Source organism: Euleptes europaea, chromosome 18 (assembly GCF_029931775.1).
Source record: "Euleptes europaea isolate rEulEur1 chromosome 18, rEulEur1.hap1, whole genome shotgun sequence".
In the NCBI taxonomy this organism is placed as follows: Eukaryota; Metazoa; Chordata; class Lepidosauria; order Squamata; family Sphaerodactylidae; genus Euleptes; species Euleptes europaea.
This window is the reverse complement of record NC_079329.1, coordinates 14396609-14423560: the sequence shown is the minus strand read 5'-3', so window position 1 is coordinate 14423560 and position 26952 is coordinate 14396609. Positions and strand designations below refer to the sequence as shown.

The 26952-nt window shown below is 47.2% G+C and overlaps 1 protein-coding gene and 2 non-coding genes across 3 annotated transcripts; 1 reads left to right on the top strand and 2 right to left on the bottom strand.

The window, feature by feature from the left end:
- Nucleotides 1–1982: 1982 nt before the first annotated feature.
- ACP4 (acid phosphatase 4) lies at nt 1983–14477 on the top strand. Its single transcript, XM_056863155.1, has 11 exons — nt 1983–2081; nt 3166–3261; nt 3472–3558; nt 4506–4643; nt 5977–6075; nt 7604–7699; nt 7783–7915; nt 10518–10600; nt 12581–12687; nt 14107–14276; nt 14392–14477. Exons 1-11 carry the CDS (start codon nt 1983–1985, stop codon nt 14475–14477), a joined length of 1194 nt encoding a protein of 397 aa, XP_056719133.1.
- A 4804-nt stretch (nt 14478–19281) lies between these two features.
- LOC130491020 (small nucleolar RNA SNORD88) lies at nt 19282–19371 on the bottom strand. Its single transcript, XR_008933856.1, has one exon. It is a non-coding gene; the product is annotated as a small nucleolar RNA SNORD88 (small nucleolar RNA).
- Nucleotides 19372–20011: 640 nt separating this feature from the next.
- LOC130491021 (small nucleolar RNA SNORD88) lies at nt 20012–20102 on the bottom strand. The gene has a single exon (XR_008933857.1). It is a non-coding gene; the product is annotated as a small nucleolar RNA SNORD88 (small nucleolar RNA).
- Between the last annotated feature and the right edge of the window lie 6850 nt (nt 20103–26952).

The window sequence follows — 26952 nt, the reverse complement described above, 5'->3', positions numbered from 1 at the left end:
GGCTCGTCTCTAAATCGCCCTTTCACTATCTGAGCGCCGAAGTTGGTGCAAGAGGGCAAAGGCTGCTTCTGAGGGTGGGTTGGAGGCCGGGAGAGCACTGACTGGAAAGGTGGGAGGCTGCCTCGCTTTTGGGACAGAAGCCACTCTTTGGTGCGCAAATATTTGTACCAACGAAAGTAGGAGGGGGGAGGGTTTTGCTGCCATTCTCTCCCCATTGAGTCACTCGGCTTCATGGATCATGCAGTCCATGAGAGCCAGTGTGGTGTAGTGGTTAGGAACGGCAGACTCTAATCTGGAGAACTGGGTTTGATCCCCCCACTCCTCCACATGAGCAGCGGACTCTAATCTGGCGAATCGGGTTGGTTTCCCCACTCCTCCACATGAAGCCAGCTGGGTGACCTTGGGCTAGTCACAGTTCTCTTAGAGCTTTCTCAGCCCCACCTGCCTCACAGGGTGTCTGCTGTGGGGAAGGGAAGGAGATTGTAAGCAGGTTTGTTTCTCCTTAAAGGGTAGAGAAAGTTGGCATATAAAAACCAATTCCTCCTCCTCCTCCTCTTCTTCTTCGTGGGCAGTGAAAGTCTATGTCCACATATTGTGCGCTGGATCCAGCCAGTACCTGAAGGTTAGTAAGCCAAAATAGACACCTCTGTGTATAAATGTAGTTACTCCAAATCTAACACAGATCGACCATACAAAGAATAGCTAAACAACAGACTATTATACAATAACATTGACAAGCACATACAAAAAGTCCTATTTCTTAAGCATAAAGACACAAAGTCACAATATTCCAAGGTTTCGAAAACTCACTATTCTAAAGACAGACAAAAAGTCCAACATGTACCAATTCAAGGTTTTCTTCTTTCAGGTGTGGATTCCAGGTAAGTATTAGTCCCAAAGCAGGGGATCAACAGTAAAGAGGAAGACAGCCATTGAATGGTATCCTGAGAAGGAACCTGTTGGAAGACTGTTAAGAAATAAAATTGTTGGTATCCTGGGAAGGAACCTTATGAAGGATTCTTGGATATGGATTCTTTAATATGAAATAAGAGATGGAATATATACGGTTGGTGAAGTGGAACTGATGAAGAACTGAAACGGGACTGAGTAATACTTACCTGGAATCCACACCTGAAAGAAGAAGAAAACCTTGAATTGGTACCTGTTAGACTTTTTGTCTGTCTTTAGGATAGTGAGTTTTGGAAACCTTGGAATATTGTGATTTTGTGTCTTTATGCTTAAGAAAAAGGACTTTTTGTATGTGCTTGTCAATGTTATTGAATAATACAGTCTGTTGTTTAGCTATACTTTGTATGGTTGATCTGTGTTAGATTTGGAGTACCTGGAGGTTGGCAACCCTAGGAATAGGGGCTAAGTAATGACAGCTTCCTTACACTGGAGTAAGACCTGTTGAACCCAGTGGAACTATGTCTCCTCAAAATAGGGACCAATGTATTAATGCAGACAAGTACCAGAAAACTGGGAGTGCACCTGCGAAATAAGGGCGTTGAAATATATAAAATTCATCAGGTGAAGCTTGCCATCACTGCATCTCAATGCCGGAAAAATACTCCAGTTGAATTCCTGCCAGTCCTATTGCAGCTGAAGATGTAGCATTCAGCCAGGAAAAAAACCCAACAGCATGGCAACTGGCAACCCCTATGCTCAAACTTTACTCTGCAGATCAAACCTGTGAGACGTAATGTCTTGCTTGGAACATGTAATCAGGGAAAGTAACATGTTTCACCCTCCTTTAAAGACTGGCAGGTGTGCGCGCGGGGAGGAGGTGTCATTACGCCAGTCAAGAAACAGTCCCCCCCTCCCTCTTTGCGCACTTCATTTGTGGTGGCGCCTCTTAAATCTGACCCGTCAGCAAAGGAAAATGAGAGATGATTATAGGGTCTGAGAAAGGGCCTATATAACGGAAGCGTTTGCCCGCCCTCAAACAACTTGTGTCCGGACGGTGCAGCTTTTTCGTTGCCATGGGGCTGCCTGTAACTTGGACCCCCCTGATTATCCTCCTCCAGAACATTCTGCCTCCGACAACAGGACAGGAAAGGACTCTGCGCTTTGTTACCTTGGTACGCGGATTGGGGGGGGGGCTGCATAAAGAGAAATCAGACAGGACCTGTCCTTGCTCTTCTGGCTCTATTGATTCATTAGCTCATGCCCTCTTGGAATGCCGCTTTTATGAGGAACTATGATCACATTGCATCTCTCTCCTTCTAACATATAAATCGAATGCCTCTGTGTCTGACATAATGCCTTTTTTTATTAAGTGACAGGGGTCCCAAGGCTACATTGTCAGTGGCAAGATTTATTTCAGTCCTTATATCCCTCAAACATTAGATTTACGCTGCTCGAGATCAACGGAGCAAGGAGCTTCTAAGGGATAAAGGAAAGGCATAAAGAGAAATCGTCAACATGATGATCAACTGGGCCACGAGAGGGCCAATTAGGGTTGCCAACTTCCAGGTACTAGCTGGAGATCTCCTGCTATTACAACTGATCTCCTGCCAATAGAGATCAGTTCACCTGGACAAAACGGCCACTTTGGCAATTGGACTCTATGGCATTGAAGTCCCTCCCCAAACCCCGCCCTCCTCAGGCTCCTCCCCAAAAACCTCCCGCCGATAGAGAAACCTGGCAACCCTAGGGCCAATATATTGCCAAGGGTCCTAAGAGGGGGCCCAGCGTGTCCCTGCATGCTCTGCACATTTGACTTCCATTGGTTGGTTGACTGGACGAATAGCCTCTCCCATCTCAATGGGTAAGTATGGGGAGCAGTACGCTGCAGCAATGATTCTACCTTATCCTTCTTTATCCTAGACCACCAAAAGTCGATTTGAACGAAAATTTCTTTGCTGAATAAGATTGGATTTTGCCTTGCAGGGTCACAGTCATCTATTGTGGAGATGGGGGCAGGGGGTGAAACACAGGCGAGGAAGAAAGAGAAGGAAAGCGGAGAACAGATAGCGAAGGACACGTTTATATCAAATGAAAACAATCAAGGTTCCCATTTTAGAGGTTGAAAGAACTTTCGTTTTGGAAAGGCTGAAGGCGGCTGGTCTTGTAGGTTAGAGTCGAAGAGTTGTTGTTTCCTCACTAGGTGTTAGATTTTCTGTATGCTGTGATTTCCATACACCCCTTTTTCTTCCTCCTCAGGTGTATCGCCACGGTGACCGATCCCCTTTGGGCACCTACCCCACAGATCCCCACAAAGCGGCAGCCTGGCCCCAAGGCTTCCAGCAACTCACCGAGGTAGAGCCTAGAGAGGGTTGGATTTTGTGTGCATTCCCATGGGTGTGTGTGAAGGGGTGGATCTGTCCCGTGGCTCGCTCCAGAGCTAGGAGGATTCCCGTCTTTGCTTTGGGGTAGAACAGGCCTCCTATGCTGAGGAGTGGTGTGTCTACGTGTGGATTTTAATCTTTTTTTGCACCTGGTTTCCTTCTCCCCCCTCCCCTATTACAGGTAGGGATCTTACAACAGAAGGCATTGGGACATTTCCTCAGGAAAAAATATGCTGGGTTTTTAAGTGCTTCCTACAAACCTCAGCAGGTAAACAGAGCTCCTGTAGCTTTATTCTTCTCCCCATAAGCCTGCGTGGTGTAGTGGTTAAGAGCGGTGGTTTGGAGCGCTGGAGTCTGATCTGGTGAACTGGGTTGGTTTCCCCACTCCTACACACGAAGCCAGCTGGGTGACCTTGGGCTAGTCACAGCTCTCTTAGCCCCACCTACCTCACAGAGTGTCTGTTGTGGGGAGGGGAAGGGAAGGTGATTGTAAGCCGGGTTGAGTCTCCCTTAAGTGGTAAAGTTGGCATATAAAAACCAACTCTTCTTCTTCTTCTTCCTCTTCCTCTTCCCTGTAATCCTTAAAAAGCAAAAAGGTATCTATCGACAAAATAGATATGTTTGGGAGGTTTCCTATGTATGTGAGAAAATATGACTTTGTAAACTGAGGCTATCGTATTTTGGTCACGTCCTGAGACGACAAGAGTCACTGGAAAAGACCGTCATGATAGGAAAAGTTGAGGGCAGCAGGAAAAGAGGAAGACCCAACAAGAGATGGATGGACTCAATAAAGGAAGCCACAGCCTTCAGTTTGCAAGATCTGAGCAAGGCTGTCAAAGATAGGACATTTTGGAGGACTTTCATTCATAGGGTCGCCATGAGTCGGAAGCGACTTGACGGCACTTAACACACACACACAAATTTACCAAAAGAAAATACAATAAAAGAAAACAGGCTGATGAGGACTGAATATGCTTCAGGAGAGAAGGAATGTTGACAGCAGCTTTGAGTTACTTTTGGGGGGGGGGAGAGAGAAAATTTGCCTGCTGAGGACCTTAGAGGATCCTGGAGACATCTGGGGACTGGGAGTTTCCCAAATAGTTCCCTCCCATAATTCCTCGCCCCCTATTCTTGTCTCACTTGATCGAGGCTTTGTTCACACTACACTGTGGCCAACACATAACTTGACAAGAAACATGTTTGTGCCCGTTTCAGATATACGTCCGTAGCACTGATTATGACCGCACCATAATGAGTGCACAGGCTAACCTGATGGGGCTCTATCTAAGTACGGACCCAGAGATCGGCTGGAAACCGATTCCCATCCACACCGTGCCTGTTAAGTATGACAAGGTAAATGAGTAGGAAGCTGTCATCCTGAGTTCTTTGGGGGGGACATTATGGTCTGCTTGTGCAAATGTCCATATTCTGTGCCACAATGTTTTGTGTCATGTGACATAACTATAGTATAGTGGATCAGCTCAGGAGGTGACTCCTATTAGGGATAAACTTTTCCCACACTGATCATCTTCTTGCCTTAGACAGTCTTTTGTTGGCTTGTGCTATTTTCCCAATCCTTCAATCCCAGCTCCACCGCATTATTTTGTTTTATTAAAAATCTTTGCAGGTAGACGGAATTGTTTTATCATATTGCATACTCTGCTTGACAATTGACGGAATAGTTTCTCACACCTGTAATTTGCCCATCCTTACTGTATTCCTCCCTTTTGCTGTTAGATTCAACTCTTTTTCATCATACTTTTTAATTGGCTTGTTGATTGACTGAACAGCTCATGAGAAGGTGCAGAAAAGAGCAACCAAAATTATCAGGCGACTAGAGCAACTGCACTATGAGGAGCGGTTAAAACGCTTATGGCTGTTTAGCTTGGAAAGAAGGTGGTTAAGGGGAGACATTGATAGAGGTCTATAAAATTATGCTTGGTATGGAGAGAGTGGACAGGGAGAAGAAGCTTTTCTCCCTCTCTCATAATACTAGAATACGGGGTCATCTGCTGAAGCTGGAGGGTGACAGATTCAAAACAGATAAAAGGAAGTATTTCTTCACACAACGCATAGTTAAATTGTGGAACTCCCTGCCCCAGGATGTGGTGATAGCTGCCAACTTGGAAGGCTTTAAAAGGGGAGTGGACGTGTTCATACAGGAGAGGAGTATTCATGGCTACTAGTAAAAATGGATACTGGTCATGATACATACCTATTATCTCCAGGATCAGATGAGCATGCCTATTATATATTAGGTGCTTTGGAACACCGGCAGGATAATGCTGCTGCAGTCGTCTTGTTTGTGGGCTTCCTAGAGGCACCTGGTTGGCCACTGTGTGAACAGACTGCTGGACCTGATGGACCGTGGTCTGATCCAGCATGGCCGTTCTTATGTTCTCATCGTATTTGTAATCTGCCTTGAGCCCCAATGAGAAAGGCAGACTATAAAAGAAGCTAATTAAAATAACAAAAAACATTTGGGAAGTATGCAAATATAACTTCTACATTTGCACTGCATTTAATTTTTTAATTTAATTCTTCAATGAGTTACCATCCAAAGCATATTACCACATTACCTCATGCTTCCTTGCAATATTGTCATGTGGTACCCAAATCTTTAGTTTCTATTGCTGGACTTCTGGTTTCTCAGATTCCACCTGTCTTTCTTACTTGCACCCTACAGTTGCTGAAGCCACCAACCCGGACCTGCCAACGATACCAACAGTTGATGGAGGAGACAATAAGTTTGCCCAGCTATCAGGCAAAAATGAAAGCCTGGAAGGTACCAGAGAAGGGGGTTAAAAAAACAGGAGGAGAAACCAAAAAAGGGTACTGAGGAAAAGGTTTCTGTCCGCCCATTTTATGGAAGCATAGCTGCTGAGCAAACATGAGGTAGCTGCCACTGAAAAATCATTTCTGTGCAGTAAGGGCTTCCCGCTGCAACCATAATATCTGTAATTAGCTCTGACGTAGTCTGGTGAAGCTAAATCTCTCAGGGGGTCGGACGCTAATGTGGTTGCTTAGGACAGAATGCGGCTGATCTGCGAGTGAAGCCATTTAGAAGGGCTAAGGCAGCAGTTTGGCGGTGGCTCAGAGGCAGAGCATCTGCTTGGCAAGCACAAGGTCCCAGGTTCTAATCCCCAGCGTCTCCAGTTAAAAGGCTCAGATAGTAGATGACGTGAAACTCCTCTCTACCTGAGATCCTGGAGAGTGGTTGCCAGTCAGAGTGACCGTGATGGAGTGGGGAGTCTGATGCAGTATGAGGGAATGTCATTTATCTTCTGTGCTGACCACCCACCAATTATGTGGAAATTGTCAGCTATAATCATTGTCATGGGGAAAACTATAAACAAACAGCCTTTCTCCTACCTGGCCCACCTGAAGTGATTTGAGTTGTTCTGAGCATAAAGGAGAAGCTGGGGAGCGGGTATGGCAGGGTTTGGTTTTTTTTAAAGCCGTATTGGTCTGTGCAAAATCCAAAAACATGAATGAAATCTGTGTAATTTATTAGGGCCAAGCAGATTGACCCAAAATCCTGTGCAAGCTTTCAAGCACACCAGAACTCTTCATCAGGTTGAACGTTAACAAAATTTTAAAAGATAGAAAGGTGGGGATTTATTTGGTTGACCCAGAGTTCCTAGTCTTTTGGGAGAAGGGAAAAAATAAAAATTGACGAAAAGGCCAGGTGAATTCAAAAGTGAATAAATTGGCACCTAAATCTAAAAGGACCAGGCATTCAACAGACAGTTTTGGGAATGGACAAGGTGCCACCATAGAAAAGGCCCTGCTTTAGTAGCCACTAGGGTTGCCAGGTCCCTCTTCACCACCGGTGGGAGGTTTTTGGGGTGGAGCCTGATGAGGGCGGGGTTTGGGGAGGGACTTCAATGCCATAGAGTCCAATGGCCAAAGCAGCCATTTTCTCCAGGTGAACTGATCTCTATCGGCTGGAGATCAGTTGTAATAGCAAGAGATCTCCAGCTAACCCTAAAAGAAGAAGAAGAGTTGGTTTTTATATGCCGACTTTCTCTGCCACTTAAGGGAGAATCAAACTGGCTTACAATCACCTTCCCTTCCCCTCCCCACAACAGACACCCTGGGAGGTAGGTGGGGCTGAGAGAGCTGTGACTAGCCCAAGGTCACCCAGCTGGATTCATGTGTAGGAGTGGAGAAACAAATCCAGTTCACCAGATTAGCCACCCATGTCACCTCTGAAGGCAAGGGGCTCCTAGAGAAGGGTCTCTGCAGATTATCTTACTTTTCAGGCAAACTCAAATTCCCAATCTAATTCTTCAACCTCCTCTCCCTCGCAGGGCTTCATAACCGAGATGGCCAACTATACGGGCCTAAAACCTGAGCATCTGACCTTGAGGGGCCTCTGGAGGGTGCACGATACCCTCTTTTGCCAGGTAGGGAGACAACCTCTCATTACAACTCCTCCCTCAACGATGGATAACCCTCAATCACACCTTTCTTTATCGTTCTTTGCAAGAAAACCCACAATCTCAGCTTGCCTAGCTGGGCCACGCCGCAAGTCCTGACCACGCTTCAGGAGATGGAAGCGTTCAATGTCGAAGCCCATGTGGGAATGCACGGCAGCCAAGAGAAGTCCCGATTTACTGGAGGTGAGGATAGAATGCCAAGTAACTTTTGGATACAGCGAAAATGAGAAGGGCTGATTTAAAAGCCACCTTTCTCCAACAAAAGGACCTCAGAGGGAGAATCTAACATGAAAATGCTGTGTTAGAATTTATGAGAAAACTTGATATGAACCATTTAGGACTCAGTCTGGGCTCTTCGCATGCCACAGGTGTTAGATTTTTGTTTAATAAAGCTAGCAAGATTATGGCTGTAGTTAATTATCGCTGCGCTTATCTTGTGTTTATTTATGTTATTTATAGTCTGCCTTTCTTACCGGGACTCAAGGTGGAGTCCATAATGTACGGCAGTGCAAGCAATAGGATGAGGAGACATCTAATCCACAATGTAATAGGACTGTATGATTGTAAAGGGCCGTCAAGTCGCAGCCGATTTATGGTGACCCCTTATGGGGTTTTCATGGCAAGAGTCTAACAGAGGTGGTTTGCCCTTGCCTTCCTCTGCATAGCAACCCTGGCATTCCTTGGTGGTCTCCCATCCAAATACTAGCCAGGGCTGACCCTGCTTGGCTTCCGAGATCTAAGGAGACTGGGCTATACCATGCTGCCCTCCAGGTAACAGGACTAGGATTGCAGAAATCTGAATCAAGCCATAGGGATTAAACATGACGTGTTGCAGGATGCAAGAAATGGTATCGGTGGTAGAGAGTGCTGTCAAGCCGTAGCTGACTGACGGTGACCCTGGAGGGCTTTCAAAGCGTTTAGAGGCAGTTTGCCATTCATTACCTACTTCTCCGTAGGGACCCTGGACTTCCTTAGTGGTCTCCCACACAAGTACTAACCAGGCCAACCCTGTTTAGCTTCTGATGAGATTGAGCTAGCCTGGGCCATCGAGATCAGGGCAAGGAATGATATTATATGAGTAGAAATATAATGCAGTGAGAACAGGACATAAACATGTGGCAACAGATTAATATATAGTAATAGCAGAGTGGTATGTGTTCTGGATTTGCAGAGAGAAACGTCCCAGGTTAGATCTCTTGAATTTCATGTGCTTTTGGCCGCTGTTTATGACTCCCCTCCCCCAATGACTGTGTTTGAGTGTGCAAACATAATATCTGGCAGCTGAGGACACTCTCCATGCACAGGGCGTTTGCATGTCATTTTAAGGGAAAATGCATGGTCGCTTCATCCTCCTTTAATCCCTGTTTTAGCCAGGATCGAACGCACATTAGGCGAAATGCATGCGTTCGATCCTGGCTGAATCCTGGATGAAACAGGGATTAAAGGAGGATAAAGTGACCATGCGTTTTCGCCCTTTGTTTCTCCGAGCAGATGTACCGACTGTTGCCTCCTGCCACTCGGGCCAGCTGGGCTCTAGCAGGGCCGCAGGGGCTTAGGCTTGAACCCGGCACCACTAACAGCGCCGTTGGGGCCTGGCTGAGACCCAGCAGCACCGGTCCAGGAAGTGACCACACGACCACCGGTGTGTGCCCGTTACCTTCTCCCGTGCCACTTCTGGCCAAGAATAAACTGAACCCCAGTAGCCCTTCCGTACCCTTCTCCTTGCACCGCCTTGGTCAGAGAACAAGCCTTGTTCGTACATCTGCCAAAGTCCATAAAAGCTTGCCCCACAGTAAATCCGTTTTATCTTCAGTACTCTTTTTGCTTTTATGGATATGTTGTTTGATGGCACCTCCAAGTGGCAGGAGCTGGTGTTTCACATGCCAGAAGAATCCTTTGGATTCTGAGATGTGTGTGTGTGTGTGTGTGTAAAGTGCCGTCAAGTCACAGCTGACTTATGGTAACCTCTAAGGTTTTCAAGGCAAGAGACGTTCGGAGGTGGTTTGCCATTTGCTCGCCTCCACGTGAGCTGAGAGAGTTCTGAGAAAACCGTGACTGGCCCAAGGTCACCCAGCAGGCTCCGCGTGGAGGAGTGGGGGAATCCAACGCCAGATTGGAGTCCACCGCTCTTAACCACTACGCCACACTGGCTCTTGGCTTCTGTGATGTGGCATCTGAAAGGCCAATTCCAAACTGGTCTCTCTTCTCGGCTCGTAGTTGTTGGCCGAGAACTCAATGCATGTCTCTTGCCCCTGCCTCTGATTTGCTCGGCTAGCATCGTTGGGCTTCTCCGTAGATCTGTTGATCCCCCCCTGCGCTTCTTAATCTGCATTCTCTCTCACCCTCGCACTAGGATCTGCTCTACCCTCAGCCTTATTGGAGGGGAAATTTAGGAAGTTGTCAAGAGCACGGTGGGAGTGCCCATGGGGTGTGGGAGAATTGGAAAACACAAACCATGTGCTCCTCAGATGTGGCTATTATAAGGGTATTCGGCAGAAGCGGATCCGTCCACTTATTAATTTAATGGAGGAAGAGGGAATGAAAGTTCTTCTTTGGGATGGGGACTCTTTTTGTCTCTCTCAAGTTGCCAAATTTTGCGCTGCTGCAATTAAGAGCCGTACGGGAAAGGTTAACATTGGGACTGGCTAATTTTTATCTGGTAAATTATTGGTTTTAACTGTTTTTAAATTGTGATATTTTTAAACAAGAGACCCTAATCTCTCACAGGTTGTATCTGGTCGTTTTATTCCGGCCTTTGCCGTAAATTCACTCTCTCTCTCTGCAGGACTGCTCCTGGGTGCCATTCTGAGCAACTTCTCCAAGGTTGTATGCAGAGATCTGCCCCTGAAGATGATCGTGTATTCTGCAGTAAGTACTCCCCGGCTGAAACTTTCAACGGGCTGAATGGAAAGGCACAGACAGTCAAGGATCTCTTAAGTATTTACCTTTCTCCCCAGTGGGGATCCAAAGCCGCTTACGTCGTCCTCCTCTCCTCCATTTTATCCTCACAACAATCCTGCGAGGTAGGTTAGGCAGAGAGCATGTGACTGACCCGAGGGCACCCAACAAACTTCCATGGCAGAGTGGAGAGTCACTCGGGTCCCCCACAGCCTACTCTAACCACTATACCACACTCACTATATTTGCATAATGCTGTCCAGAGCCTTGTTGTAATCCTATACAGCAACTCGTTGAGGTAGTAAAGTGAGAAGAGTAGCCCAGTTCAAGTCTTATGCATCTTCAAGACGAGCGAGTTTGCTCACTTTGCTAGATGCATCTGCCTATAAAGTATGTGACGTGTATTTGACAAAGAGAGATCTGGCCCACAAAACCTTACACCTTGCCAGAATAAACACCTGCTCATCTTTAAAGTGGCACAAGACTCCCTGTTCATTTTTCCTATAAGGTAAAAGTAGTCCCAGCATGGTGTAGTGGTTAAGAGTGGTGGTTTGAAGAGGTGGAGTCGGACCTGGAGAACTGGGTTTGATTCCCCACTCCTCCACGTGAGCGGCAGACGCTAATCTGGTGAACGATTTGTTTCCCCGCTCCTCCACACGAAGCCACCTGGGTGACCTTGGGCTAGTCACAGCTCTCTCAGCCCCACCTAACTCACAGGGTGTCTGTTGTGGGGAGGAGAAAGGAAGGTGATTGTAAGCCTGTTTGATTCTGCCTTAAGTGGTAGAGAAAGTCGGCATATAAAAACCAACCTTTTTCTTTCCGTGTGCAAGCATCAGGTCATTACTGACCCATGGGGTGTCGTCACATCACTTTTACTAGGCAGACCGTGTTTATGGGGTGGTTTGCCATTGCCTTCCCCAGTCGTCTACACCTTACCCCCAGCAAGCTGGGTGCTCATTTTACCGACCTTGGAAGGATGGAAGGCTGAGTCAACCTTGAGCCGGCTACCTGAAACCGACTTCTGTCAGGATCGAACTCAGGTCATGAGCAGAGGTTTGACCGCAGTACTGCAGCTTACCACTCTGCGCCATGGGGCTGCCTTTCCTGTAAAGTGTGTGTGTGTGTGTGTGTGTGTAAAGTGCCATCAAGTCGCAGCCGACTTATGGCGACCCCTTTTGGGGTTTTCATGGCAAGAGACTAACAGAGATGGTTTGCCAGTGCTTTCCTCTGCACAGCAACCCTGGTATTCCTCAGTGTCTCCCATCCAAATACTAACCAGGGCTGACCCTGCTTAGCTTCTGAGATCTGACGAGATCAGGCTAGCCAGGCCACCCAGGTCAGGGCTTCCTGTAAAGTAGGTCAGTATTATTCTCCTCCTATTGCCAAGGAATACCAGGGGCGTGATGCAGAGGCAGGCAATGGCAAACCACCTCCGAAAGCCTCTTGCCTTGAAAACCCTACGGGGTCACCATAAGTCAACTGTGACTTGACAGCAAAAAAAAATTGCAGATAAGGGACCAAGGCTAAGAGGGTGACTTGCCCAAGGTGGTCTTTGAACCAGGGACTACCTGAACCACAGCTCTGTAAGGCCTCCCAGTTGAGGACAGAAGTCCCCCCCGAATCCTGAGCTGCATCTCTGCAAAGAACTGTGGGAATGATAGTTTTCCATGGTACTGAAAAGTCTGAGAACTGTCCTCTTCTCTCTGAAGTACACCTATAAATGAAATCTGCAAATTCAGGATCCCATTTACAGCATAAATGCAAAGGAGGTGGGTGGGTTAGACAATGCTCCCCACTTGATGGTAGAATATTATTACCCAGTCTGCTGCTGAATTAGAATACAGCTGAATTGATTGAATAGGATTTAGATGGGGGAAGATGCCCTAATGCTATCACAGTATGCACAATCATATTTTGATAAACGATTTCTACTCCTTTTACCTGATTTAGCACGACAGCACCTTAATTGCCCTGCAAGGAGCACTGGGCATTTACAATGGCCACCCGCCACCATACGCTGCCTGCCATGGATTCGAGTTCTACCAAGAAAGCAATGAGTATGTCTACTTGATTCCTTTTATTTAAGAACGTTGTGATGGAGTGTGCCCTATGAAGATTATCCCTCCAGCTACACAGAAATAGCAGTTGAAGGCAATGCAGCGTGGACTTTTCTGGCATTCTGGGAAGCCAGTTGTTGATACTGGCTGATGACTCAGCCTCCTGCCATTAGTTTTGTTCTTTAAAATTAAAAGTTTTAATTTAAAAAAATGAGAGGAAAGGCTATGTATGCCTCCCTGAAAGCAGGAAGGCCTAGGTGCTCCCTTTTTCTTTAAAGGACAGTATAGAGGGTCTCCCCTGAAAAACTCCCCGCACTATGGAATTCCCTGCCAGATGTTGAGAACTTTAAAAGAAAGCTAAGAGAAATCAAGAAGGGGGTCAAAGCCATGATGGTTAAGTAGAACCTCCATTTTCAGAGGCAGTGTACCTCAGAGGGGGAGGGGAAGCGCTACTTAAGAGCGGTTTCTCAGTGGAACAGGCTTCCTCGGGAGGTGGTAAGTGCTCCTTCCCTGGGGGTTTTTAAGCAGAGGCTAGATGGTCATCTGTCAGCAATGTTGATTCTATGACCTTAGGCAGATCATGAGAGGGAGGGCATCTTGGCCATCTTTTGGGCATTGACTAGGGGTCACTGGGTGTGTGTGGGGGAGGTGGTTGTGGGGTTCCTGCATTGTGCAGATGTTTTGACCAGATGACCCTGGTGGTCCCTTCCAACTCTGTGATTCTATACTTCCCTTTCTCCCTGCTTGGGAGCTTCCCTAGTATGTCTGGCTGGCCTGTAACCAAACGCTGAATAAGACTGATGTTTAGATTGGTCCAACAGAGCTTTTCTCATGTTCTTTTCCAACACGTGGTAGGTTAGGTTGAGAGACCGTGACTGGCCCAGTTTTACCCAGTCAGCTTTATGACGGAGTAGGAATTTGAAGCTACGTGCTCCAAGACAAACACTCCAATCACCCCACAACACTCTTTTCCTAGACCACTTCTTCCAGGAAAGGCAGTGCAGGAGTCCAAAGCGCTTAACCTCTGCTAGCTACGGGCACCCGTGCAGCATAAATCTGGCCTAGAGTCACTCGTCAGCAAATCTAGTTGCTGATGCATTAAACTGCAGAGCAGAGGGAGCTACGGAGGAAGCTGTGGAAGGTTTTTAGGCCTGGGCTCGAAGGATCTGTGACCACCTGAGGAACTGTGACCGTCAGCGCCAAGAAGTCTTCAATGGGTGAACTGGGTTTAATTCCCTGCTCCTCCACATGAAGCCTGCTGGGTGACCTTGGGCTAGTCACAGCTCTCTCAGCCCCACAAGATTTTTCCTCACAAGGTGTCTGTTGTGGGAAGGGGGAAGGCAATTGAAAGCCGCTTTGAGACTCCTTAAAGGCAGAGAAAAGCAGGGTATAAAAACCAACTCTTCTTCTTCATCCCAGTTCATTCAGCGTGTCCATGTTCTACCGCAACGAAAGCGGCCAGCAGACCCACACGTTAGCCTTACCCGGCTGCCCCAAGCTGTGCCCCCTGCCACTCTTCATTCACCTCACACGTACAGTTGTGCCCCACGACTGGGATGCTGAATGTCAAAACCCTCAAGGAGGGCCAGGTAAGAACAGAGACTGCGTCCCACCCTCCGCAGCCTCAATCCCTCCCCCTTTTTCTCCCTTGGGGTAGGGGAGTCTGGCAAATTCCATTTATACCCCTTCCTCAATTGTTTGCAGGACGCACCGTAACCGCACTGGCGGTGATAGTAGCTCTGCTGAGTGCAGCATTAGTTGGCGTGTGTGTCTTGTACTGGAGAAGGTGAGGAGATGGGCCAGTGGCAATGAGGAAACCCATCCGTATCGATGAAGACTGCCACCTTTGTGTTTTGTGGGAAGTGGCCTACTAGGCCCTGGCGCAAGGGATGCAGGGAGTAAACAGCAAGAAGTCAACTCCTTTGTGCTACAGTAGGAAATTTAGTATAAATCATTCCCCACTTCCTCCTTGACTACATGCATAGTTCTCCCTTCCTCATAACAATCCCATGACATAGGGGAGGCTGAGAGAACATGACCAGCCCAAGGTCACTTACCCCAAAAAACGATGTTTTCCAAGTCCTACTAACTACTTCCCCTACTGACTGTAAGGTGAAAATAAGATGTCTGCCAGTTGCATGCCATCCTGTCTGTGGGATACCCGGGTGTCCACAGCTCAGTCTCTTGCACACAAACTTTCCCCAAGAGGTCACTGGAGAGAGTTCAGAGTTGCACTATGGGGACCTTTGGGCCTGATCCACCAAGATAATTCTTAGGAATCAGGGCTCTACGCGCTCCTTTTCAGTGTCTGCCGTTCCCATGCACAGCTTCCTGTACTAGCAGGGATATCTGAGTTTTACAGCTACTCAGGAAAAACAAGCTTCTAGTCCTTAGGATGGCAGTCCTTGAAGGGGGATAAAGAAACTGGGCTGGGTGAAATATAGTATGAAGCAGTATAATTTGCAAACATGATTTATGGTGTTGGGTTATTCGATGCCACCTGAATACACGTCTCACAGTCCAGCGTCCTAATCACGCCTGGCTTACATTACTTGCATCTCTATTCATCCAGCTACCTAGTTGCTCCTCCCTATGTAAATGTTATTAAAAGAACAAAGCAGCATAAATTATGCAAAATAAACAGACACTCATGTATTAAATTCCAATTGCTTTTAGCATTTTATTGATCAGACAGAACACACAGCAATCCCTGTGCGAAGAGATTAACTGGAAGCCGAAAGTACAAAACTAGAATAGTTGGGGGAAAAACTCTTGGGATTTCTGCCGGGCCAGCCCCATCACTCGCAATCTTGAGTGCCTGTCCCAAAAATGGAATGGTCGGCCTGCTTGAGACTAAATATTTGAAGGGCTGTCACTTAAGAGGAGGGCAGGGAGCTGTTCATGCTTTACTAGGTTGATACCTGCACACATCGTATATGAGAGACATATACAAACTAGTATTACAACTAGAACCAATCTGACCAGATGTTTGAGTAATTGGTAATAGATTTTACAATCTATACACATGCCTGATTTGATTTGAATTGTTTGTATATGTATTTATTTATTTATTTCTGTAAATGTGTGCAGGCTTAACATGGGTTTTAATTAACCACTGATGGAAGGCCCAATAGGCCGAAACGCATTTGGTATGTGGTTACAGATATCAACCCTAGGAAATGCTATTGCGCTATTTTAATGTTTTTAAATATTTTAACCTTTACATAGCGCTTCAAATAAATGATATTTTCAATATTTATATACATATATATTATTTTTTTCTTTCTACGCAACCTTGGGTACCCGGCAACAGAGGATAGAACTCACAATAATGGTTTTAAATTGTGGGCGGAAAGGTACCAGCTGGATATTAGGAAAAAGTTTTTACAGTAAGTTGTTCAAGGGCGGAATCAGCTTCCTAGGGAGGTGGTCAGCTCCCCCTCAGTGGTAGTCTTTAAGCAGAGGCTGGATAAGCATTTGTCAGGGATGCTCTAGGTTGATCCTGCATTGAGCAGGGGGTTGGACTAGATGGCCTGTATGGCCTCTTCCAACTGTGTGATTCTAAATGGCAAGAAATAGGCATTCAGCCTTAGCTTCAAGGCACCTGTATACTCCCAACAGACAGCTGAAGGTCTTGCTGTTCTTTCCCAAAAGTCCATGCAGCTGTCATGGGTTAAATCTGGCCAACAGGCCGTTAAGGCCTCAGCACCTTCATCAGTTAAAATTCTATCTCCAAACCAAAAATTGTTTAACAACATTTTTATTAGGACCAACCAAAACAACATGCATGCTTTCTCAAGTTTTCTAGAACTTAAAAATAAATTAAAAAGGAGGGTGGTTAGAGAAAAAATTACGACTCGGGCAGGCCCCTTAACACTTGTTTGCCTCTTGTGTCGAATGCAGGCAGATTTGAGTAAAGCGGGGCTGGGTGGAGCTGGCGCTGGGTTGCACTTTCAGCATTCTGGGACGGAGGGATAATGGCAGCCTCCACCCGCAAAAATGTCTCTCCAACACCAAACAGTACACTCAAGGCTTCTGGAGGTTGCCGGTGCCAACTGCTATCAGCTGGAGGGGGCCACTGGTCCACTCTGACGCCAGCGCCAACTGGCACCTCTTTACCTATTCCAACCTGCCTGGTGTTCTATGCACAAAGCAGACATGAGGCCTTCAGATCAGATCTTAGATCCTCCTCCATCTGCAATTTTATTGGAGACCCTCAGGGCTGGACCAGGGACCTTCTGCAGGCAGAACAGGTGTGGTGCCACTAACTCAGGATCTCTCCCATCAGAGTTTACACTTACGCACACACACTCGCAGTGGACTTTGTTTCGTCCCTTATCTCCCACCTTTCCCTCAATACTAAGCTACTCCTTATACCTGCAAGCTCTCAGACATGGATCAGGTTGCATCTTTCTACTTAGGAACAGCTCCAAAAGGCCAGGATTTGGAAGACTCCATAACCAATCTGCAGAGGAGGGGGGGAAACAAAAAAGCAAACTTGGTTAGCAAAGCAGAGTTCCTGACCCTTTCCCTGCAATTCGGGGACCTGTCTTACCAGCAGTATTAGCTTGCTACCAATTCCCTCTCTATATTTTTACCCTGATCACCTTTGCCATTTCATGCATCTGTTTGTCCCAAACTGTAGCTGTGCTTTCTATGAGTGGTCTCTGGTTGCCACCCTTGAGTAGAGGCTGTCAAAAACTGCAAAGAATTACAGGATAGAAAATTGGCCCCTAGTTCAAATGTTATTTCCTTTTGCAAAGCATATTCTGCTTTCTCTCATACATCTATCCCACCGTGCCAATCATACTGTTTAACAACGAGGGCTAGTTACATGTTATACACTAAGGAGCAATGCTTCAATGCACGGCTTTTTAAAGAGCTAAGCAGCAAGGGAGGGCCTTAACCCCATTCCCTGCTCTCCCATTCAAAATTTCTCTCCCCTTAGAGCTCAGTGGTAGAACATCTGCTTGGCATGCAGAAGGTCCCAGGTTCAATCCCTGGCATCTCCAGTTAAAGGGACTAGGCAAGTAGGTGAGGCGAAAGACCTCTGCCTAAGACCCTGGAGAGGGGCCATGGCTTAGTGGTAGAGCATCTGCTTGGCATGCCGAAGGTCCCAGGTTCTATCCCTGGCCTCTCCAGTTAAAGAGACTAGGCAAGTAGGTGAGGTGAAAGACCTCTGCCTGAGACCCTGGAGAGCCGCTGCCGGTCTGAGCAGACAATACTGACTTTGATGGACCGAACATCTGATTCAGTATAAAGCAGCTTCATATAATCATGTGACTTCTCCCCATGCTCACAGCCCCCCTACCTCAATTCTTCAAGGGAATCGCCTCGCTGAACCTTCACACAACTCCCCCCCGCCTTGCGTCTCTCTGTCCCCCACCCATTCAATCCCAGTATTCAGTAGAAGGCAGCTTCATGTGTTCATGTGATATTACATTTTAACTGGAGCTTACTTATTAAAAAAAATGCATTTGAATAATGAACTTCTTTGAATTACAATACTCTATGTTCTCTATATATCTTCATTTCTAACAACATATGTATTATAAAAAAACCTGTATTACATAAATCATTCTTATTCTATTTTGATTTAATTCTATTCTTAATTTTTAACTATCTTTTTTTTTAAAAAATCCAATTTTCCCGAAATTCTAAAATTGGTTTATTACGTATAAAAGATGTTTGTTTTGCCATATCAGGATTGTTTGTTTGCATGTTTTTGTTTGTTCCTTGCGTATAGAAACTAATTTTTAAAAAATTCTCTCCCCCCTCCACACTGTTATTTTTCTCCCATGCGGCATGTTTCCAAACAGAATATGGAAAAAGAATTCCACAGCCACAGGGGAAAGAGATGCATTGCTTGCTGCAATTTCTCCACTGTAAATTCTCACTTCTGGTTTTGTTGTTTTTTGAAAAAAGAGCATTTGGGCATAATTTTTGTTTCACATTTCCAAGTGGTCACAATGAAGACATTTGCCCACAGACTCACCACCAATTGAACGGCAAAGATCTATCTATCCAGAGCTATCAATTCCCTTTAAGAACATAAGAAAAGCCACACTGGATCAGACCAATGCCCATCAAGTCTAGCAGTTTGTTCACAGAGTGGCCAACCAGGTCTAGGAAGCCCCCAAACAAGTCAGCTGCAGCATTATCCTGCCTGTGTTCCACAGCACCTAATTGGGAAGGGGGCCATGGCTCAGTGGTAGAGCATCTGCTTGGCATGCAGAAAGTCCCAAATTCAATCCCCATCACCTCCAGTTAAAGGCAAGTAGGTGATGTGAAAGACCTCTGCCTGTGACCGTGGAGAGCCACTGCTGGTCAGAATAGACAATACTGACTTTGATGGACCAAGGGTCTGATTCAGTAGAAGGCAGCTTCATGTGTTCAATATAATGGGAATGCTCCTCTGATACTGGAGAGAATAGGTATGCATCATGACTAGTATCCATTTTGATTAGTAGCCATGGATAGCCCGATCCTCAATTTAACTTTAAGACAGACAGCTCAGAACTTAGAATCCATGGCTGTACCCCTTCTCACTTCAACATGCCAGGTACACAATCATGTAAGCACTGTCCTATTCAGAACCCCCTCAGTCTCCTGGGGTGTCAAGTCCCCAGGAGGCACACATGACTTCACGGTACTCAGAGCCCAGTGCTGACATCATTGGGGGACTTCTTTTCTTTCCACACCTCTCCTGCCGGTCTCTCCGAGTGAACGTCTTACCTTATTCTGACAGCGGGTGTCCCGAAGGCAGCTGTATTCACAAGATGCGGCAGTCTTCACCCTGGGGCTAACCCTGGGACCGTCTCGGAAGAATGAAGCAACTTTAGTTAGCAGCTAGATCAGGGGTGTCAAACATAAGGCCCGCGGGCCGGATCTGGCCCCTTAAGAGCACTTATCTGGCCCACAAGTCAGCCACCCTCCCCCCAGTCCTGATCTGGGCTGGCAAGGCATGGCCCGGCCAAGTGACATTTATGTCATATCCAGTCCTAGTAACAATTGAGTTCAGCACCCCTGAACTAGATATTAATAGGAATTTCCATCTAGTCAATCCCTCACTATTTCAGTAACCCTCATGAATGGGTTGGAAGAAGAGGGAAGAGAAAAATAGTCACCTGCTTCCCCCCCACACACACAAATTCGCAATCAACATTTATGGTTCCAGCAGGGCAGTTACACCCATTAGAATTCCCTCTAAGTACCAGGAAGGACTTGGATGATAAAGGCAAGGCACTCTTAATTGAATCAAGGCCAATAATTCCTGCAATAAACCACACTGAGGGACTCTCCCCTCCCAGCATAAGCAGGGATTCTGCTCCTCAGTCCCCCATGATGTCAAGGACATGGGGGGGCACAGTCATCGCCATGGCAATCCGAGCCCAGTGCTAACATCATCGGAGGAACTCTGCGGTCATCTATAAGCTGCGATCATCGCGGAAAGGAAGCAGCAAGCTGTCAAGGGAAGACTGATGTGGGATACTTTGTGTGTGTGTTAAGTGCCGTCAAGTTGCTTCCGACTCATGGCGACCCTATGAATCAAAGTCCTCCAGAATGTCCTGTCTTTGACAGCCTTGCTCAGATCTTGCAAATTGAGGGCTGTGGCTTCTTGTTGGGTCTTCCTCTTTCCCTGCTGCCCTCAACTTTTCCTAGCAAGATTGTCTTTTCCAGTCACTCTTGTCTTCTCAAAATGTGACCAAAATACGATAGCCTCAGTTGAGTCATTTTAGCTTCTAGGGTCAGTTTGGGCTTGATTTGGTACTTTCTGCTTGGAGAGAAATACCCATTTGGAACCTCGGCTTGTTGTGCCTCGTTTGTTGCAACAATCTAGGATTCCCTCCATTCACAAGCGGTGCTGGGCCAGGCCTGTCTGGTCCACCCGTCACCCTGTGGGAACTGGGAACAGTACAGCCCAAAGCACACCCAGCCACACCTCAAAGAGGAAGACCGGCAGTGCAACCTTTTAGAAAGCTTGCCCAACTACTGATCTTTTCATAGTAAATCCAGGAATAAGCTTCCCAGGAACCCTGCCACTCACTGGAGCACAATCTGAAGATGTGCGTCACCCCCCCAAGGTAATACTTACCAAGTACTGTAACATCACAAAATGACCGGCGGTCTCAAATTCATGCTCCATCATTTGCAAGGGAGGAGAGTGAAAATAAAAGGACCTGCAGGAAAGACACGTGTGTAATAATTCGCACATGCCAGAAGCCCTCATCTTCTCTCCAAGTATCACCTCCCCTTTTTATCCCACCGCAGTTCCTTCTGCGCACTGCAATTTTGCTCTTGGGCGCTCCTTTACTCCTAAGAAACGGCAGGCATTCACTTGGGGAGGGACTGCGGCTCAGTGGTAGAGCATCTGCTCAGCATGCAGAGGGTCCCAGGTTCAATCCCCGGCATCTCCAGGTAGGTGATGTTAAAGACCTCTGCCTGAGACCCTGGAGAGTCGCTGCCAGTCTGAGTAGACAATACTCACTTTGATGGACCGAACGTGATTCAGTATAAAGCAGCTTCATGTGATCATGTGACTTCTCCCCACGCTCACAGCCCCCCTACCTCAATTCTTCAAGGGAATCGCCTCGCTGAACCTTCACACAACTCCCCCCCCCCCAGCCTTGCGTCTCTCTCTCCCCCACCCATTCAATCCCAGGGCCACTACCACCGTGCAGCATTTAATCGCAGCACCTTTCTCCCGGAGCTGTCTCTCACCTGCCGCCTTCGGTCTCTGCCCGCCATCATCATATCCCAGCGGCGACTTCTGAATCCACCCCCCTTTCCCTTTGTGTGTGTGTGTTAAGTGCCGTCAAGTCGCTTCCGACTCATGGCGACCCTATGAATGAAAAGGGCAAGAGTCCAGTAGCACCTTAAAGACTAACAAAAATATTTCCTGGTAGGGTATGAGCTTTCATGAGCCACAGCTCACTTCTTCGGATACTACTGCAGACAGACTCACACGGCTACCCACTGTGAATTACCTATGAATTAAAGTCCTCCGAAATGTCCTATCTTTGACAGCCTTGCTCAGATCTTGCAAATTGGAGGCTGTGGCTTCCTTTATTGAGACGATCCCTTTGCTCCCAAGCAATCCCGATCCCACCCCCGTCGCCCATTTCAACCCCTCTACGCGTGCAAGGCAGTTAGACACCCCAAAGGTCCTACTTTTTATTTCTACACCTGGGATGAGCTTCACCAGTTGGATTTCACAGTGAAATCACGTTGTAGTGGAGCGGTTGCTAAAGGGACCGGAGGCGGGGTCGAAGGGAACCCAGACCTCCCCAGACCCTTGCTGCACCCCACAAGTCCACCTGCCCACCTACCTGCACAGCGCCATTGGAAAAAGAACACGCGGCCTCCCCACGTGGCCTTTTTATACTTTCACTCCCCCTTCCCCGCCCCTTTCCGGATGGAACGCTCGCCGTTCGCGCGTGCGCCCTAGCTAAAGAAAGGGCACGCCGATCCTTCCGTCTGCCTGGCAAGGGCGTTTCCTCTGCTGCGCATGCGTAAAGGGAGGGAGTGGTGCGGTAGGCGGAGCCGAGCGGGTGGGCGGGCTTTCAGGTCTCTCGCCCTGCCTGCTTCTGTTTGGGGACCTCAAGTTTAACTCTTGGGGTTTTGTGCCCTCCAGAAGTGCAGTTTTTATGACTCTGGCTGTTACCGCACTTGTATTCCCACCGATGTATTAAGAGTTTGAAAATGTTATAAGAAATACTGTTCGCACTTTCTATGTATTCCCACCGATGTATTAAGAGTTTGAAAACGTTATAAAAAAATGCCGTTTGCACTTTGCTTGGCCCCTTTAGCTGCGAAGACGTCTTCCAACCGTTTATAAGTGGTGGTATCCAAAAACCGTTTTAAAGCAATGTTTTTTTTACAACATTTTCAAACTCCTAATACATCGCTGGGAATACAAAGTGCGGTAACATCGCTTTAAAAGGGTTTTTGGATGCCACGGCTAAAAAATGGTTGGAAGACGTCTTCACAGCTAAAGGGGCCAAACAAAGTGCGAAGAGTATTTTTTATAGCATTTTCAAACTCTTAATACATCGCTGGGAATACATAGAAAGTGTGGTAACAGCCATTGTTTTGAACGGGCTGGCGCTGTGGGTGGGTGTTAAGTGCCGTCAAGTCGCTTCCGACTCATGGCGACCCTATGAATCAAAAGGTCCTCCAAAATGACCTATCTTTGACAGCCTTGCTCAGATCTTGGCCATTGAGCACCGTGGCTTCCGACTCATGGAGACCCTATGAATCAAAAGGTCCTCCAAAATGACCTATCTTTGACAGCCTTGCTCAGATCTTGCCCATTGAGCACCGTGGCTTCCGACTCATGGAGACCCTATGAATCAAAAGGTCCTCCAAAATGACCTATCTTTGACAGCCTTGCTCAGATCTTGCCCATTGAGCACCGTGGCTTCCTTTCTTGAGTCCATCCATCTCTTGTTGGGTCTTCCTCTTTTCCTGATGCCCTCAACTTTCCCTAGCATGACTGTCTTTTCCAATGTCTTCTCATAATGTGACCAAAATACGATAGCCTGTTTACTGATTTTAGCTTCTAGGCTGGCGCTATAGTGTCGTAAGAACATAAGAAAGGCCCTGCTGGATCAGACCAAGGTCCATCAAGTCCAGCAGTCTGTTCACACAGTGGCCAGCTTTGGAACCTTATACCATAGAATCATAGATCATAGAGTTGGAAGGGACCACCAGGGTCATCTAGTCCAACCCCCTGCACAATGCAGGAAATTCGCAACTACCCTGGCTCTCCTACCCCTACATGCGTACTCCCATGAACACATGAAGCTGCCTCATTTTGAATCAGACCATTCGTCCATCAAGGTCAGTATTGTCTATTCAGACTGGCAGCAGCTCTCCAGGGTCTCAGGCGGAGGTCTTTCACATCATCTACTGCCTGGTCCTTTTTAACTGGAGATGCCAAGGATTGAGTCTGGGACCTTCTGCATGCCTAGCAGATGATCTACCACTGAGCCATGGCCGGCACATAAGTTTTCTCAACTGGGGAAATCACCACCACCGCCTCACAATTCTTTCAGGTCAAGAGAATGGTGTGGGAAGAATCCCACAAAGAATGCCACTGATTTGCACTGTGGATATTCAGCTAGTAGAACAGTTCTGTGCCCAAACATACTTTTTGGGGCGCCACAAATCTGCCCAGGAGCCTGTCCTCTGCAGGCAGTGTGATTGCATGAGTCCAAAGGTGGGGTTGACGACTATTTTGAGGAAATATGTACTGAGGTATTTTTAATCGGTGCTTAGTTGTGTTATAATTAGCATTTCCTCTTGTGCGAAGGCTGGAGCCTTATGGTGTATGTGGTGCATGATTACTTAGGGGGTCCCAAAGTCATCACAAGGTAAATTCCAGAGGGGTAGCTGTGGTAGCCTGTTGCAGCCGAAAATAGCCAAAGTAAAAGCTCATCAGTTGATTGTGGCTTTGTGCCTCTAACAATGTGGGCCCCTGATCACAAAAGCAGGTGCCACAGTTAACTCATTAGCTTTTATGCTGCCACAAGGCTCTTTCCTATTGTCACAAAGTAAGTTTCTTCCAAGGGAGAGCCAGTGTGGTTGTAGTGGTTTAGAGCGGTGGTTTGGAGCAGTGGACTCTGATCTGGAGAACCGGGTTTGATTCCCCTCTCCTCCACATGAGCGGCGGAGGCTGATCTGGTGAACTGGATTTGTTTCCCCGCTCCTACACAAGAAGCCAGCTGGGTGACCTTGGGCTAGTCACAGCTCTCTCTGAACTCTTTCAGCCCTGGCTACCTCACAGGGTGTCTGTTGTGGGGAGGGGGAGGGAAGGTGATTGTAAGCTGGTTTGAGTCTCCCTTAAGTGGTAGAGAAAGTCGGCATATAAAAACCAACTCCTCCTCCTTCTTCTGGATTCTGTGTTTTCCTGTTATTGCTGCCATGGCTCCAGAGGTATTTGCGCCAGCAATGGAGCATGCAATTGGGAGTTTTGTGCACACTTTCCTCTGTCAGCAACCATTTTTCCTGCATCCCACCCCATACTCCCAGAGGTCTTTAAGAAATTCGTAACTGATATTGCTGTTCAGTGCAATAATGTCATAAATGATCTCTTGCTGTGGTCTACTCATTCTTCTGAAATCCCAGCTGTTGTTTCTTAAAAAAGAAACAAGTCTCTCTTCCTTTTACCTCCTAAATGAAAAGGGCTATAGACTTTTTTTTAAAAAAATCTGAAAATTCAGAGGAACTAACAAATTGCAGACATAGATCACTGAACACACATGAAGTTGCCTTCTACTGAATCAGACCCTTGGTCCATCAAAGTCCGTATTGTCTACTCTAACTGGCAGCGGCTCTCCAGGGTCTCAGACAGAGGTCTTTCACATTGCCTACTTGCCTAGTCCCTTTAACTGGAGATGCCGGGGATTGAACCTGGGACCTTCTGCATGCCAAGCAGAGGCTCTGCCACTGAGCCACAGCCCCTTCCCTCATTATGTTGTTATGTTATAGTGCAATAGCAATTACTTATTGGCTGATGGAAAGGCAATGGCACCAGTGTGGGTGGGATCTGTGAAAATGTGCTCCTTCTTGTTGAGACAGCATGCTTATGTGGTCGGACTGCATTCTTTCTGGGAAGATTGGAGCAGATCAGGTTTGAGAAAGGACATACCAAGAATGGGGGAAAGCTTGGAAAGTGACTTATTAGAGGAAAATGTTATGTGGGTGCTAAAAACAAAAAATAGCTGCATTTTGGAAACCAAGGCAGGGGAAACCCTCCGTGTTGATGCATACTTCAAAAAACTTGGAAAGAGGGAGTTCTGTTTTGGGAAGGTGATTTTTGCTGGCATTTGGAAGGAGACTGTTTTGTGGCAACTAGGAAAATCAAGGGAAAAAAATAGTCACATAGACTAGCATCCTCCTCTTCATCCAATTCCTACCTAAATTTGAAAAAAAAGAAAAGACTGGTTGGCCTTCCACTGGGGCCCAAGTAGGGTTCCCAGGTCCCTCTTCATCACCGGCGGGAGGTTTTTGGAGTGGAGCCTGAGGAGGGCAGGGTTTGGGGAGGAGAGGGAGTTCAACGCCATAGAGTCCAATTGCCAAAATGGCCATTTTCTTCAGGTGAACTGATCTCTATCCGCTGGAGATCAATTGTAATAGCAGGAGATCTCCAGCTAGTACCTGGAGGTTGGCAACCCTAGGCCCAAGAGTGTCACAGTCGCCCAAAAAGGTAAAAGTTGATAGAGCAACCTTGAAAAGAAAGCAACACGGTCTCTTCCAAAGCAAGACCCCCAGAGTTGTAGAGAAGTAAAACCATGTTAGCCGAGTTTGCTACTTCGGTAGGCGCTACTTAGGAGTGGTGGTGCTGATCGGGCCTCATTTCAAAAATCTGGGAACAGAGAAGGATAGTATCTTTTTGCACTGAATTGGCAGAGGCCTCCCACAATGGCTACAAAAAAAAAAAAAAAAGAAGTAAAATTGGCGGGCGGCGTTGAGAGGCTTGCAATTTCCATCTTGAATGCCAGCTGTTGTACCAGGCGGCTCGCAGAATGCCAGCTCACCAGAAAGACGCAAAAGTAAAAACAGTACTGCTGCCCTCATGCTTTAGAAATGAAGCAATGAGAGGCAATCTCTGCACAGGCTGCATCCAGGTTCCAGAACCTCCAGGACGAAGGCGCCCAAGATCCCCATTATATTTGGAATGGAAACCAAGCTGCTGCTTCTGTTTAGTTGCCACAAAGCTCTGGCTCCCTTCTTCCTCCGCAATATTTGAGCTTTAGGAAATGTCTTGGGCCCCTAATCACACCATCTGTTTCCTGGGGTTTCCAGGGCCGGTTCCAGGTTTTAGGAGGCCCTGGGCAGAGAGTTCCCAGGGCCCTCCTCCCCTCCTCTGCCCACCACCTGGCCTTTCTCACACCCTCATTCCCTCCCTCCCAACGAGCCTCATGCCTCCCCTGCCTGCCCATCCATCACTTACCTGCTTGTGAGCACCACCTGTGCTCACAAGCTGCCTTCACCACCCACAACCTGGTGTAGGGTTGCCAACCTCCAGGTACTAGCAGGAGATCTCCTGCTATTACAACTGATCTCCAGCAGATAGGGATCAGTTCACCTGGTGAAAATGGCCACTTTGGCAATTGGACTCTATGGCATTGAGGTAGGGTTGCCAGTCTCCACATCCATCACTTACCTGCTTGTGAGCACCACCTGTGCTCACAAGCTGCCTTCACCACCCACAACCTGGTGTAGGGTTGCCAACCTCCAGGTAATAGCTGGAGATCTCCT

What these genes read in the sequence shown, in the direction of transcription:
- ACP4 (XM_056863155.1), top strand. Translation starts at nt 1,983, where the DNA reads ATGGGGCTGCCTGTAACTTGGACCCCCCTGATTATCCTCCTCCAGAAC. An exon ending in TTCTACCAAGAAAGCAATGA is followed by an intron (nt 12,688 to 14,106) that starts GTATGTCTACTT and finishes TCTTCATCCCAG; the next exon opens with TTCATTCAGCGTGTCCATGT. An exon ending in AAACCCTCAAGGAGGGCCAG is followed by an intron (nt 14,277 to 14,391) that starts GTAAGAACAGAG and finishes AATTGTTTGCAG; the next exon opens with GACGCACCGTAACCGCACTG.